The sequence below is a fragment of the Hippopotamus amphibius genome, chromosome 2, assembly GCF_030028045.1.
Source record: "Hippopotamus amphibius kiboko isolate mHipAmp2 chromosome 2, mHipAmp2.hap2, whole genome shotgun sequence".
Lineage (NCBI taxonomy): Eukaryota > Metazoa > Chordata > Mammalia > Artiodactyla > Hippopotamidae > Hippopotamus > Hippopotamus amphibius.
Window position 1 is genome coordinate 31,881,510 of NC_080187.1, and position 15,410 is coordinate 31,896,919.

The 15,410-nt window shown below is 44.5% G+C and overlaps 1 protein-coding gene and 1 non-coding gene across 2 annotated transcripts; one reads left to right on the forward strand and one right to left on the reverse strand.

Moving 5' to 3' along the window:
• Positions 1–1,370: 1,370 nt before the first annotated feature.
• PGAP4 (post-GPI attachment to proteins GalNAc transferase 4) lies at positions 1,371–14,874 on the forward strand. The gene is made up of 2 exons (XM_057724504.1): positions 1,371–1,975; positions 13,020–14,874. The coding sequence occupies exon 2, from the start codon at positions 13,097–13,099 to the stop codon at positions 14,306–14,308; it is 1,212 nt and encodes a 403-aa protein (XP_057580487.1). The 5' UTR covers positions 1,371–1,975; positions 13,020–13,096; the 3' UTR covers positions 14,309–14,874.
• Positions 3,703–3,806, reverse strand: LOC130847327 (U6 spliceosomal RNA). Its single transcript, XR_009052095.1, has one exon. It is a non-coding gene; the product is annotated as a U6 spliceosomal RNA (small nuclear RNA).
• Positions 14,875–15,410: the final 536 nt, after the last annotated feature.

The window sequence follows — 15,410 nt, forward strand, 5'->3', positions numbered from 1 at the left end:
CCCCCCCCCCCCCCCCACCCCGCCCCGCCCCGGCAGTTTCTCAGAGCTATGTGAAACACTGTCTCCCTGGTAGCAGCCCTCATTGTGCCCAAATAAAACTTAAGTCACAACTCTCATGGTGTGCATTTTTTTTAAAGTTAACACCTGGTTAGGAAGCCAGAGCAGGAGCCAGCAGCCACATCCTGCTGGACCTTGCTGGCAATGGTAAGAACTTTGGCTTTTCTTATGAGTGAAATATACCCAGCTCTGATCTGCCCTTAGAAATTATGTCTGGTCCTCCTCAGGAAAAGCATCAGAATCCATAATAGTACAGTCTGGGCCCCATACACGGAAAGCCAGCCACTGACTAACAAAGCCTTCAGTTTATTAGGTGCTGTGCATATCATCCAGAAGATGCCTTGGTGAACGAGCTCAGTGCTAGGCTAGATGCTGTTACTATATTCTGAGCCTCTGGATGAAGGTTAGATACTTCATTCATCTCTGGCGAAATCTAAAAGTAATGGAAGGAGCAAGAAGCTGTATATTGTGGGAGGAAAATGTCTTTTGAAGCATCTGTAGACAAAGAGACCTAGATTTAAATCCAAATTCTGCCACTTACTAGCTGTGTAACCTTATACAAACTCATAATCCCTCTGAGCCGCAGTTTTCTTAACTTGGAATGAAAACAGTAGCTTACTTTTAAGATTGTCCTGAGCACTAAAATAATGTGAATTATGTGTTTTGCACAGTGCCAGCAAATAACCACTTCATTAAGTATTAGACTAGTTTGACTGGTTCTGTGACTTGAACAACATCATTCCTTTGGCCAAACCTCAATTTTTCCATTTGTAAGATGAGAATGATTATCTATCTGCCAAAATTAAGTATTGGGGGTACTTTGGACTCAAATGAACCACCAAAGCCACTCCTGGGAGAGATTTACAGGTGAGTGGAAAGAGCTACAGACCTACATCCCACGCCTGGCTAGGATTAGAGCAAACCTTTCTGTTTTTGATTAGAGCGAACCTTTCTGGTTCGTTTGTTTTTGTTTGTTTTTTGGTTTGTTTAATTCTGGTTTTGGAGTATTGCACTGGGCAAATTGCCTTTTCAAATATTCTTTCCTCATTTGCAAATTGGGGATGACAATCTCTAATATACAGGAATAAAGTGAGAGAGGAGTTTTCATACATCGTCTGGCGTAACGCGGGGTACGATGGGGATTAGGATGGAAGTCGTGTCCGCTATTCTTTTTATGACTGGCGAAAACATCTCCTCCCGCAGAGGACACGCTTCCTCCAGCATTTCAACTTCCGTTGCCCTGAGCCTGCTCTTCCCTTTCTGCCCATTAGTTGGCGCCGTTTGCCGTCCTTTTTCCACCCTAAGCTGGCTTTTGGAGGCTGCGGTCGCTCCCCAGCTCGCAGGTCACGTGGCCTGCCAGGGCGAGGGGGCTCCGCGCCGCAGGAAGCTCCCGCGCGCGCCCAAACGCGGCTGCGCCCGCTCCTCCGAGGCCTCAGGGTCCCGCGATGGCTCCTCCGTGGGCGTGAGCCAGACAGCCGAGGCGACACCAGCAGCGGGCGGCCTTCAGCAGGGGACGGAGCTGAAGGTGTCCGCTGCGCACGATCTGCTCAGCCCCCCTGGCATCATCACGACCGGAGTGCCCACCCCGGAGCTGTCTCCAGAGCGAGGGAGGAAGGATTAGGATCGCTGCAGCCGGCAGGCGGAGAGCCATCGCAGGCCCCGGCGTAGCCTGGGGAGGGCCTGCAGCCCCGGCCGTGCGCTGTGGGCCCGCCGGCCTCGCTGCGGCCCGGCCCGGGGCGCGGACGGCTTCCTGCCGGAGGACTGCGGGGGCCACAGAAGGGCGTCCCCCGCGCGGCCAGGGCGGCATCTGCGCAGGCATGCCTGAGTGGCGCAGCGAGGGCGCCTCCCTGCCCCTCGCCCGCTTCCGCGGCGCCGCGAGGCCGACAGAAAGGCGGGAGCCCGGGGTATGCTAGTCCAGGTAAGAGCCAGCGCCTGCCCAGCCTGGCCGGGCAGAGCAGCCTCAGGGTGGGTCGCCTAATGGCCGCGCGCTCGCGGCCACATCGGCCGCGCGTCGGCCCCTCGGGCCAGCCCCGCGCGCCCACAAACGCGCTGCTGCGGCGCTGGGTTTCTGCGGGCGACCTCGCAGCCCCGGGACGAGGCGGGGCGAGCGGGCAGAGGAAGGCATCCTTCCCGGCTCCCAGAGAGACCGGACGGAGGGAGGCAACCCGGCGACTGAGAGTGCTCCTTTCCGCCCGCGGGTGGGGAAACGGGCCCGAGCGCGGCGCCTTCTGCCCAGGGCCAGTGGCAGACACTGGATCCGGGACGCTGGGCCTCCGCTGCCGTTCTCTTTCCTTGAGGGATGGTGAGGACCATCCCGGCTCGGCTCGCCCTCGTCCTGGCTTCTGGGTGCGAGCTTTGCCAGTGCCGCACTGCGCCCGCAGTATCCAGGGCGGGAATTGGAGGGTGGGTGTGACCCCGGCATCCCCTGCTTGTCCCTTTTTTCTCCCCGGAGGTGAGAGGACACAGGGGCGGGTCCAATGATGATCTCACTATGCGGACCATTAGCAAAACCTGCAGGTGTGGGTGCAGGGGGCGGGAAGTGGGGGGGGGGGGTGCGGGGGGCAGCGCGCGTGCACGCGTTCTCCCCTGGAGAACTAAACCTCGTAAACGGAATTGGCTTTTAGGGATGCATTTCTAGAGTGCACTGCAACCAGATATTTTAGGAGGTGAGAAGAGAAAACCATGTTCGTCTAACATTATTAAAATTAGAGTTTTTCTTAAAGGATAAGCTTATTACAAAACGTTCAGGAAATGGAAACGTGTAAAGGAGAAAAAGATAACTTAAAACTTCATCTCCTAGATTGTTGAGATTTCCTAGATATCTTAAAAATTTCTCTGCATGCACACATTTAAACCAGTGACATGGACAAAACAAATTGTTTCCATTTGTAATCTGATTACCCAGAGGGAATCAACTCTTTTTTTTTTTCCCTCTGTGTATTGGCCTTTTGCATTTGTGTGAGTGAATTGACTGTTAATTCTTTTGCCCCTTTTTTGGAGTGTCTATCTGTTCCTGATTTTTAATCGCTCATATATTACACATTAAAATAGTAATTCTGTCATCTCCGTTGCACAGTCTTTCCCAATTTGCTTAGTGATTTTTTTTTTTGTCAGTTTCTCATCTTCGACCATTCAACTCTGTTCTTTTTCATTATGGTTTCTGCTTGAGGATCTTGCTGAGAAAGACCTTTCCTAACCTAAGTTTGTATAAATATTCTCCTCTATTTTCTTCAGGTACTTTTAAGCTTTTGTTTAAAAATGTTAATGTGTAATATATTCTAGTTTAAATTGTAAAGTGGAGAGCTAATTTCTTTTCCTAAATGGTTAGCCAGTTGCTACAAAGCTATAAGTTCATTTTTTACCCCTGATTTAGACTGCTACAATTATGGTATATTAAATTATTATATATTTATATCTGTTTGTGGATTTTTGCATGTGGCTATCAGTATATTTTGGTGCCAGTGCCATGTTATTTTAATTACTGAAATTTTATAGCAAGTTTAATATCTTTCTTATTACCCAGTATCATTTTCCTGGCTTTTTAAAAAATCAGTTTTATTAAGATATAGTTTATATGTTGTAAAATGAGCCATTTAAATGTGTATTTTGATGAATATTGGTCAAATATAACCACCATCACAATAAAAAACTATGGAGCACTGCATAAACTTGATGTCATCATTGCACAGGGGCCATACTAATCTTTAATATATCATTCCAGTTTTAGTATATGTCCCAGCAAAGTGAGCATTTCCTAGCAGTTTTTATTAGTACTAATTCCAGGTGATCTTTAGAATACTTTAGTCAGATTAATCAATCTCTCTCTGCTCCACTAAAAGAAACAAATCATGTTTGGATTTCTTTTTTTTTTTTTATAAATTTATTTATTTATTGGCTGTGTTGGGTCTTTATTGCTGCTCGCAGGCTTTCTCTAGTTGTGGTGAGTGGGGGCTACGCTTCTTTGTGGTGCACGGGCTTCTCATTGCCGTGGCTTCTCTTGTTGTGGTGCACCGGCTCTAGGCATGTGGGCTTCAGGAGTTGCAGCACATGGGCTCAGTGGTTATGGCTCACGGGCTCTAGAGCACAGGCTCAATAGTTGTGGCGCATGGGCTTAGTTGCTCTGCAGCATGTGGGATCTTCCTGGAGCACAGATCGAACCCACGTCCCCTGCATTGGCAGGCGGATTCTTAACCACTGCGCCACCTAGGAAGCCCCCCTGTTTGGATTTCTATTGGATTTTTGATAATTAGGGTCTTGAGAGTAGGACCCCTGAGTGTCATGTTCACTATCCTAGTGCCTGGTACAAGACTCAGTATTTGTTGAATTAAACTTTTAACAATGATCATAAGAGTAATACCTGCTCTTTGAAAAGTGTAGAGGGCTAAAACAGGAGACCTCCATTGCCCATACCTTCATCTCTCCTTCACTAAATTATACTTCACATCAAAAATAAAATGATCATGGGACTTCCCTGGTGGCACAGTGGTTAAGAATCTGCCTGCCAATGCAGGGGACATGGGTTTGGGCTCTGGTCTGGGAAGATCCCACATGCCTCAGAGCAACCAAGCCCATGTGCCACAACTACTGAACCTGAGGTCTAGAGCCTGCGAGCCACAACTACTGAACCCGTGTGCCACAACTACTGTAGCCCTCGCACCTAGAGCCCATGCTCTGCAGCAAGAGAAGCCACTGCAATGAGAAGCCCACGCACCACAAAGAAGAGTAGCCCCCACTCGGCACAATTAGAGAAAGCCCAGGCACAGCAACGAAGACCCAACGCAGTCAAAAATAAATAAATAAGTAAATAAACAAGTAAATTTTAAAAAATAAAAAAATAAAATGATCATACTGTGTACACTTTTCTACAATTTGCATTGACATTGTTTGCATTTTTCCCTTAGAGACTTTTTCAAACTGCTTGGTTCGATATAACAAATTATCATAAACTGGGTGGCTTTAGCAGCAGAAACATTTATTTCTCACTGTTCTGGAGTCTGGAAGTCTGAGATCAGGGTACTAGCATAACTGGGTTCTGATAAGGGGCCCTCTTCCTGGTTTACGGCTGGCCACCTTCTTGATATGTTCTCACCGGCAGAGGAGAGAGAGGTAGCAAGCTCTCTTCAGTCTGTTCTTTAAGGGCACTAATCCCAGCAAAAGAGTTCCGTGAGCATGACCTAAATATCTCCTAAATACCCCATCTCCAAATATCACATTGGGGATTCGGATTTTGATATATGAATTTTGGGGGAACACGAACATCCAGTCCACAGCAGAGATCTAGCTAAGACTTAAGTGTCAGTATATTTAAACCTTTCTCTTTTAATGTGTCTGTATCATTCCCATGTATAATTATCTAAACATCTGTTCCCTATTGCTGGCCATTTCCTATCCCTGTAGTTTGTCTATCCTTCTCCCTGCCCTGCTCTCTATTCCTCTCCCCCTCTTTCTCCCTGTCTTTCTTACTTACAAACAAAATTACTGTGAACATTCCTTGTCTATGTTTGGTAGCATGTGTTGGCATTTCTGCAGGGTAGATTCCTAGAAGTGGAATTTCTGTGTCAAAGGAGATGCACATATAAAATTTTTGTAGATACCATCCCAACTTTCCCTTCAAAGTTCCCACCAATTTATATGAAAGTGCGCATTTACTGCACTGGCTTACTCCCTCTTGAAGTAAATTGGATTGACATTATGTTAAATATAGAGATTAATTTTGGAGAAAGAGGCTTCCATCTCTTCTTTCATTAGTGAGCCGTCTCAGCTGGGAAAATGTTCTTTTTATCCATTCTACTGAATGTCCTTCAGTAGAATTTTACAGGTGTGTATATTCTGCATATTTCTTAAATTTATTCTAGATATTTTTGGTTTCTTTTTCCATTTTGACAGATATTTTTATCTCATTGATTCATTTAATAATTGATTAGATGATAGCAATCAGTGTATATATGTAGTATGTATATATTACATATTTTACCTATAAATATAACATATAATATATATTGATATAGATATTAATATATAATATATCAAATATTATATATTAATTCTGTTATTGAATACATTCTGAAAGTCTGTTACCATTTCTAATCATTTTTCAGCTGATTTTCTTGGGTTCCCAATCCATGCAGAGACAATATTGCATATTGGTTGAGAACATGCGTTCTGAAATCAGTCTGCTTGAATTTCAAGTTTTGCCACCCATTTAAAGCTTTGTTAACCTTGGGTACAAGTTAATTGTGCCTAATTTTTTTCAGGTATAAAATGGACTTAATAATAGTACTTCTTATAGGCTTCTTATGAGGATCAATGAGATGCTTAGAACAGTACCCAGCACATAATAAGTACTCAGCAAGCATTTCCAAGTAAGTTGATCTCTGCACATTATATGACCAGGCTCTTTGATACTCCCAATTTTAAGGCTGAGGAGTTGAGGCCCATAGAGATCATTTATTTGCTTAACAAACATGAAACCTTTGCTATGCAGAGTATACTATGCTGGGTCTGTGAGGGACATCAAAGATAAATCAGACTGAATCCACTAATGAGGGATTTATAAGTCCAATTGGGCTGTAGATCAAGGGCCATGAATAAAGCTGTGTAAGGGGCAAACATCATGCAAATAGCATGGGCTTTGAAATTTTTCCTGTTTTTGAATTTCCTGCTTTCAACTTGATAGCTTTTTTTTTTTTTCCATTTAAATGAGATTAGTTCCATTACTATTTGAGAGTTGCTCTTTCTGTCAGAAGAAATGTAAGAGTCTAGTACAGAATTTGGATATGTAGTAGGAGCTTAATAACTGGTAACTATAAATAGATACAGTTTAAAGTAGAAAGTGACAAATGAATGTCCTTGGACGAAAGTTCACATAAAAGGCCCTAGCACGTGAGGAAAAAAAGAGATTATTTCTGGTTGGGATTGTTTACTTAAAACAGACTGCCAATTATTTCTCCAACAAAAATGGGTTTATTTGGGATCAGCAGAGAATTGCAATTCAGGGTCTGCAACCATGGGGAGTCATGTGCAAGTCCCTGCACAGCAAGGGAAGGCGAGTGCTTTTGTGGAGAGGAAAAGAAGGTCAGTGATAAACAAATAGCCCATGGCTTTTGGTTGGCCAAGCCCTTGCCAGGAAAGAAGAGTCTTTCTTCTTTCTGTTGGGCTCTGCTGTCATCATAGGGCAGGAGAGCTCCCCTTTCTAGCCTCCAAGCTCTATTTAATTGAATTTTCTGTTCATTAATTTTTACATCCCCCCTGCCCCCGCCTTTTTTCTTTTGAAAAAGAGCATTAGTTTTATTTTCCACTCTGCTGTAAAGAAAACATTTTTTAAGTAGTTTAATTCTGTGGGCCTTTGCGTCATTAAAAGACATTGAGTACTGATAATTCCAAATGGAAAAGCAAGTTGTAGGCGTATATTTATCCTTGAAATGATTTGCGTAATATGGGATGACATGTTACTTATTTGCCTCTTTTTAGATAGTATTTTGAATCTTTGCGTTTTCAAAAACTTTTTTTTTCTTTTGGTTAAAATAAGAAGTACAGTTAAAATGAATACATTGGCAAGAATTCAAATGCTCGTTGCGCTGAGCAAATGTAGAGAAATATTATACCTGAAGGTTATGCTTGAAAAGCTGTTTATCATCATTGATAATAAGAATCAAAATGATAAAGTTTTTTAAGAACTTTTATTGAGATATAACTGACATAAACTGCATGGATTTAAAGTGTACAATTTGATATTTTTTTCTTATTGGTAATGTACATATGGCAATCCCAATCTCCCAGTTCATCCCACCACAACCCCCCCATACATTTGCCCCTTTTGATGAAGATCTTTCTCTGAAAGCATTGCTGATCAAGTGTCAGGTTTTCTACTTTCAGAGGCTTTTTGTTCCTTAATGTCAGGAAAGACCTTTCCTGAGTATAGTGTCTCATGTCAGAGGGAATAGATTAGGAATCTATTGAGGTCACATGTGGGTAACAAGGAGGGGTAGGAGGGAGAACTCCAAGGCACATTTCATATAAGGTGCATATGTTATCAAGATCACAGACATTAGAGATCATTTGAAGTGTTGTCATTGTCAATGATTTGGCAACAAATTTCCAACAGGCCTGCTCTGGATATCTTGAGAAAGCTGTCTCAACAGATGCTTCAATTCTGGGAAATCTTTGCTTTCAGGTCACCAGATGATGTGCCGGTCCAGGCAGGGCTTTATGTTCTCTTTAGGTGTGTCACATGTATCCAAGAGTCTGTTCCTTAGAGTTTGGCAGCACAAGGGTTGGTTACCAGTACCTGATAGGGACATTTCCAGTGAGGTTGAAGAGAGGCCTTCTGGAGGTGACTTTTTCAATAGACAAAATCTCCAGGTTGCAAGATGTGATGCTTAAGGTTTTCATCTTCCAAGAGTACACTGTGAAGAGACTGCTCTACCAGAGGCTTCCACCTGCCAGTGAAGGAGACACTGGTTCGATCCCTGGGCCAGGAAGATCCCACATTCCTCGGAGCAGTGAAGCCCGTGCGCCACAACTACTGAACCTGCTTTCTAGAGCCTGCAAGCCACACTACTGAGCCCATGTGCTGTAGCTACTGAAGCCCGCATGCCTAGAGCCCGTGCTCTGCAACAAGAGAAGCCACTGCAATGAGAAGCCTGCACTGTAATGTAGAGTGGCCCCCACTCGCCACAACTAGAGAAAGCCCGTGCACAGCAATGAAGACTCAATACAGCCAATAAATAAATAAAATAAATAATAAATCAAAAAAAAAAAAGATTGCTCTACCACACATGGATATTTTTAATAGGAGCAGTAGGCCTCCGCAATATTGGAGTATCTCTCCTTTTATCAGTTGTGGGTCAAAAGAAGCAGGAGCCAAGTTCATTGGGTGTTCTGTGATTATCTCAAAGTGTAAGAGTTTTTGAGTTCTAAAAGAAGTGGAGGGACTTCCTAGGTGGCGCAGTGGTTAAAAATCTGCCTGCCAGAAATAGAGACCCAGATGTAGAGAACAAACATATGGACACCAAGTGGGAAAAGTGGGGAGGGTTGGGGGGGGAATGAATTGGGAGATTGGGATACCAAATTGTATACTCTAAATATATGCAGTTTATTGTACGTTAACTGCATCTCAATAAAAGTTCTTAAAAAAAAAAAAAAAGAATCTGCCTGCCAATGCAGGGGACATGGGTTCGATTCCTGCTGCAGGAAGATACCGCATGCTATGGAGCAACTAAGCCCGTGCACCACAACTGTTGAGCCTGCGCTCTAGAGCCTGTGAGCCGCAACTATTGAGCTCATGTGCCACAACTACTGAAGCCCACATGCCTAGAGCCTGTGCTCCAAAATGAGAGGCCACAACAATGAGGATCCCGTGCACCACAATGAAGAGTAGCTCCCACTCGCTGCTACTAGAGAAAGCCTGTGTGCAGTAACGAAGACCCAACACAGCCAATAAAATAAACAAATATATAAATTTATAAAAAATAAATGAAAGAAGTGGATCTTACCCACTGGACCACCAGGGAAGTCCCTCCAGTTGAGTCTTAATGACATTAATGCGTTTGACTGAACCAGAGGATTGGGTGTGGTAAGCACAATGAAAGCATAAAACTGGCTGAACAGTGCAGAATTGTCAAAGTACCTGACCAGTAAAATAAGTTCCTCAATCATTATGAGGGTCAAGAGGAGTTCCCTAAGTAGGGATAATTTTTCCCAAAGGACATTAGGCATAGAAGAGGCAGCAGACTGTCTGCAAGGAAGGCTTCACTTCAGTATGAAAATATACAGACCATGTTTAAAACATATTTATATCCACGAAATAGAGGAAGTTGTCTGAAATCTATTTGCCAGACCTCTAATTGTTCATTAGGCAGTTTAAAATGTCCAGGAGTGTTACAAACAGACTTCCCAGGGTTGTATTTCAACAAGTGGGATAGTGAGGTATAGGCACTTTTTGTAGCCTTGTTAGTGTTTCCATGCCAATACTGATTCATGAATGTTATCTTTTTGTCAGTAGACCTGTGGTTTAACACATATACAGTGGTGAGGAGTGGGACTTTTAGCATCTCTGGTAGGATTGTGTTATTCTTTGGTCCTAATCAGAGCTTTCTCTTTTTATCAAATCAGTAGTTGTTGAATTTCTAAACTTGTTTTTCCTTTTCTGAGGCTAATTGTTGGGCTTCTGTAACCAGTTTTTCTAAGTTACCATTTGGGGAGCCTTTGGACCATGATAGAGGTTTGGCTGCTGCTGGTTTCTTTAAGGGCAGCCATTTTTCGCAGAAATGTCAGCAAGGTGATTTCCCTTAGCTTCCAGAGAGACAAGTTTAGAATGCCTCAGAATCTTAATAGCTAAAGTGGCAGGTAAAGGTATTGCATCCGATAATTTCTAAACATAAGAGCCATTTTAAATTTTGTTTCTGCTTGAAGTAAGGAAGCCACATTGTTTGCACAACATTGCAAAATCATGAACTACTCTGAAAGTGTATCTGCCATCACTATAAATCATTGGCAGCTTTGTTCTTGGCTATGGTGCAAGCCCTTGTAAGAGTATATAATTCAGCTTGTTGGACTTAAGTAGTCATAGGTAAAGATGTTGCCTTAACAACATCGAAAGGAGTTGCAGGAGCATACACAGCACAATATTTGCCGTGGTCACCTTTTAAATAAGGGCCATCAGTGAACCACAAGAAGTCAGTGTTACCCAAAGGATTTTCCTGCAGATCATCATGAAGGGGTCAGGGGATGCTTCGTCAGTGGTAAGCAGTCATGAGGGACTGCATCACTGATGGGGGGAGAAGAGTAGCAGGGTTAAGGTTATTATAATGTAAAAGAGTTACATGAGGAGCAGTTAACAAAAGGACTTTATAAGAGGTGAGGCAGCTAACTGAGAAATGTTCAGAGTGATGGGAAGCTTCTAATGCATGAAGTACAAACATGGTTCATGAGGATCCCACAGCGATTTTCTCAGTAGTCTTAACCAAGAGAGCCGGAGCCATATGACTCGAAGGCAAGGGGGGGTATCCCTGTGCCACAGGGTTCAGTTGCTGGATATCGACCCTACGGGTCAATGGTGGTCCCTTTGTTTTGAGGTGAGTACCCCAAGGGCATTTCCTTCCTTTTCATATATAAAAGGAAAAAGGGAATCTGATAATTGGGATGCCCAAGGATAGGTGGGTTCTTCAAACTCTCCTTTAAGGCCTTAAAAACTATGTCACCTGGTTTTTCCCATTAAATTGTGTTGAGGTTGTTATCCTTGGGTAAAACATAGAGGATTAGTCAATAAGAGAGAAATTTGGAATTCAATTTTGGCAATAACCAACTAGTCTGAGAAACCCTCACAGTTGGTACTTAGTTTTGGGTTTTGGGAAACAGGACACCGTGAAGCCTATCTGGATTTACGTGTAGCCCTTGTTCTTTTATTTATTTATTTATTTATTATTCATTCATTCATTCACTTGACTGCACTAGGTCTTAGTTGTGGCATGCGGCATCTTTATTGCTGCCTGTGGGATCTTCATTGCGGCATGCAGGATCTTTAGTTGCGGCATGTGATACCTAGTTCCTTGACCAGGGATTGAAGCCAGGCCCCCTGCAATGGAAGCCTGGAGTCTTAACCACTGGGCCATCAGGGAAGTCCCCATGTGGATATATTTTAACAGCATTTTTTCTCTGTATTTTGCTCTGTAACACATTTAATCTTCACAGTAACCCTATGAAATAGGTATTATTATTACCTCCATTTTAAAGGTAAGGAATCCAAGATGTGGAGAAGTGAAGTGACTTTTCACCAAGTGAGTGACTGAGCTGGTATTCACTCCAGCATGTGCCTGACCTCAGGCCTGTGCTCTGAGAGATGATGTCACACTACATTCCTTTCTGGACCAGGCTGGCAGCAACTTTCTCTTTCATCTTCATCTCTGCCTACCTTTTCCCTCCCTCACGAAAAGCTGCTCGTAGGTCTTCCTTCACATGTTTCCTCCCCTCCCAAAGTATGGGGCTCTAGAGTTCACTTGCATACGGGAGGAGATCCTTTCTCTCACTGGTTCCCATGGCAGTTCTGTAAAATATAAAATGGAAAAACAATCAGGATTAAATTAACATGCAATTTTAAGTATAGTTGCATGAGGTTAGAGAAATAGGAATGGAATTTTTTTTTTAATAAATTATTTATTGGCTGTGTTGGGTCTTCGTTGCTGCACACGGGCTTTCTCTAGTTGTGGGGAGCGGGAGCTACTCTATTGTGGTGCGTGGGCTCCTCATTGCGGTGGCTTCTCTTGTTGCAGAGCACGGGTTCTAGGTGTGTGGGCTTCAGTAGTTGCAGTACATGGGCTCAATAGTTGTGGCTCACGGGCTTTGTTGCTCCATAGCATGTGGTATCTTCCTGGGGCAGGGATCGAACCCGTATCCCGTGCATTGGCAGGAGGATTCTTAACCACTGCGCCACCTGGGAAGTCCCAGGAATGGAAGATCTTGATAAAGACATTTCAGGGAATCCTACAATAGTCCTTTTCTTGTTCGGGATGTGCAAAAAAGACAGTTTTCAGAAACTACACTGCACAGTTAGTCAACAAGTACTCACAGTGTACTTACATTCGAACTTATTTTAAATGTATTTTCCCTTTGTGTCAAGCCTTGCTTTTTTTGTGTGTGTTTTAAGAACCTGTGTCTTTGTAACTGCTGAGTTGAAATAATGATTTTACTAGCCTATCTGGTGATTTTCTGGCACACTGTAAACCTTAACTAAGCATCTGTAGGTGTGGAGACTTGGTTGGATGCACCAAGGTTTCATCACTCATAGAAGTGATTGAAGAATCCCAGAGGTCATTAACAGATACAACCAAAAAGAGTGTACTGGAGAAAATACTTAAGTCTCTAGTAGCTATACAGCCTAGAATTAAAATTTCTGTTTTGATATGTGCTGAATTACATCCCTGGATTTTTTTAAGCCCTGTACCTTTCTTTATTTCTCTCTTTAGGTTTGACTTGCACTAATTTTGGCCTTCAGTCCAGGATGGTTTGTTCTTGGGACCAGACCTGACCAGAAATTGACCCCATGAGCACTTCAGCCTCTCCAGCTGCCATGCTCCTCCGGAGGCTGAGGCGGCTTTCCTGGGGCAGCACTGCTGTCCAGCTCTTCATCTTAACGGTAGTGACCTTTGGTCTGCTGGCCCCCCTGGCCTGTCACCGGCTTCTGCACTCTTACTTCTACCTGCGCCACTGGCATCTGAACCAAATGAGCCAAGAGTTCCTGCAGCAAAGCTTGAAAGAGGGTGAAGCTGCCCTCCACTACTTTGAGGAGCTGCCCTCTGCCAACGGCTCAGTGCCTATCGTCTGGCAGGCCACTCCCCGCCCCTGGCTGGTCATCACCATCATCACTGTGGACAGGCAACCTGGCTTCCACTACGTCCTGCAGGTGGTGTCCCAGTTCCACCGGCTGCTTCAACAATGCGGCCCCCAGTGCGAGGGGCACCAGCTCTTCCTGTGCAACGTGGAGCGGAGCGTGAGCCACTTCGATGCCAAGCTGCTGTCCAAGTACGTCCCTGTGGCCAACCGCTACGAGGGCACGGAGGATGACTACGGCGACGACCCTTCGACCAACTCGTTTGAGAAAGAGAAGCAGGACTATGTCTACTGCCTGGAATCCTCCCTGCAGACCTACAACCCAGACTACGTCCTGATGGTGGAAGATGACGCCGTTCCGGAAGATCAGATCTTCCCAGTCTTGGAGCACCTTCTGCGGGCTCGCTTCTCCGAGCCGCACCTCAGAGATGCCCTTTATCTAAAGCTGTATCACCCCGAGAGGCTCCAGCACTACATCAACCCAGAGCCCATGCGGATCCTGGAGTGGGTCGGCGTCGGCATGTTGCTGGGGCCCTTACTAACCTGGATATACATGCGGTTTGCCAGCCGCCCGGGGTTTAGCTGGCCTGTCATGCTCTTCTTCTCCCTGTACAGCATGGGCCTGGTGGAGCTGGTGGGCCGGCACTACTTCCTGGAGCTGCGGCGGCTGAGTCCTTCCCTGTACAGCGTGGTCCCTGCTTCAGAGTGTTGCACCCCGGCCATGCTCTTCCCTGCCCCAGCGGCCCGCCGGACCCTCACCTACCTGTCCCAGGTGTACTGCCACAAGGGCTTTGGCAAGGACATGGCGCTATACTCACTGTTGAGGGCCAAGGGGGAGCGGGCCTATGTGGTGGAGCCCAATCTCGTGAAACACATCGGGCTCTTCTCCAGCCTTCGGTACAACTTTCACCCCAGTCTGCTCTAGCCTGCCAAGAAATGCCTTTCTGAAATTGGCCACGTCTTGGAGATTCATCTGTGGAGCTCTTTATTTGGACATGTTGCTTGTAGATATTTCATTGTTTTAAAGTTGCTAGGGGTGTGGGCACTGGGATGGCTGAGGAACATGCAAGCCAAGAACCTTGGCTTTGGTGACTCTGTGGCAAGAGTAAGCCGTTCACCGTGGATGCAGACCTCTCACCCTCCACACAGCCACACTGCCTCATGCAGTCTGACCCACCCAACAAGGGGCATTTAAATACCACTTATATTCTCCAATTGTTTTTTGCTCTGCTTTGTGATAGAGTTTGTGACTGCCAAAAATATTGTGCACAGTGATACAACTGGTTTAGGATTTTAAGGGTAGAATTTGGTGAAAGGTGAGATTCTTTTGCAATGATTTCTTTCTCATTGGGAATAAGAATGGATGTATGTTTAGAATATATATCCCAAGAGGCACAGCCATGTTGATAGATTATATTTGTTTCCTTGACCTGGAGTAATAAAAGCCAATAAAAGCTGCGCAGGGCCCAGCATCTTGGAGGCAGGTGACCTGGCTTCTGTTACTGGCATTTTCTTTTCCACACACCTGTAGTGCACTGATAATCAGTTTTGCTTGTGGGAACTGTAAGGCACAACAAGATCTGAAAGCACTTTCTGGATCATCAAAGTCAGATTGCTTATGTTTAGTAGTGATTTAATATTGAAGATTTCTATCATCATCTGATTTTTTGAAAGGTGGACATTGCAGAATGATGTAGAATGGGTGAGCTCTTTACTAATAGCCTATCATTTTCCCTAACTTTGCTGGCTAATCATTCACCTTCATTTCTTTTTCTTCTATGTAGCATGATGTTATAGAAGAAAAAGCATGGACTGAAGTCAGAAGACCTGAATTTTTATTTCAGATCTCTGTCATGTCCTAGTGGTGTGAACTGGGGCAACTCATAAGCACTCTGAGTCTCAGGTTTGTCACCTGTAAAATGGGGACAGTGATATGTACCTTCTTAAGTTGCCTTGAGGATTACATGACAGAATGTATGTAAAACGCCTGCAAGTGCTTATCTCATAGAGGGCACTTGGTGAGTATT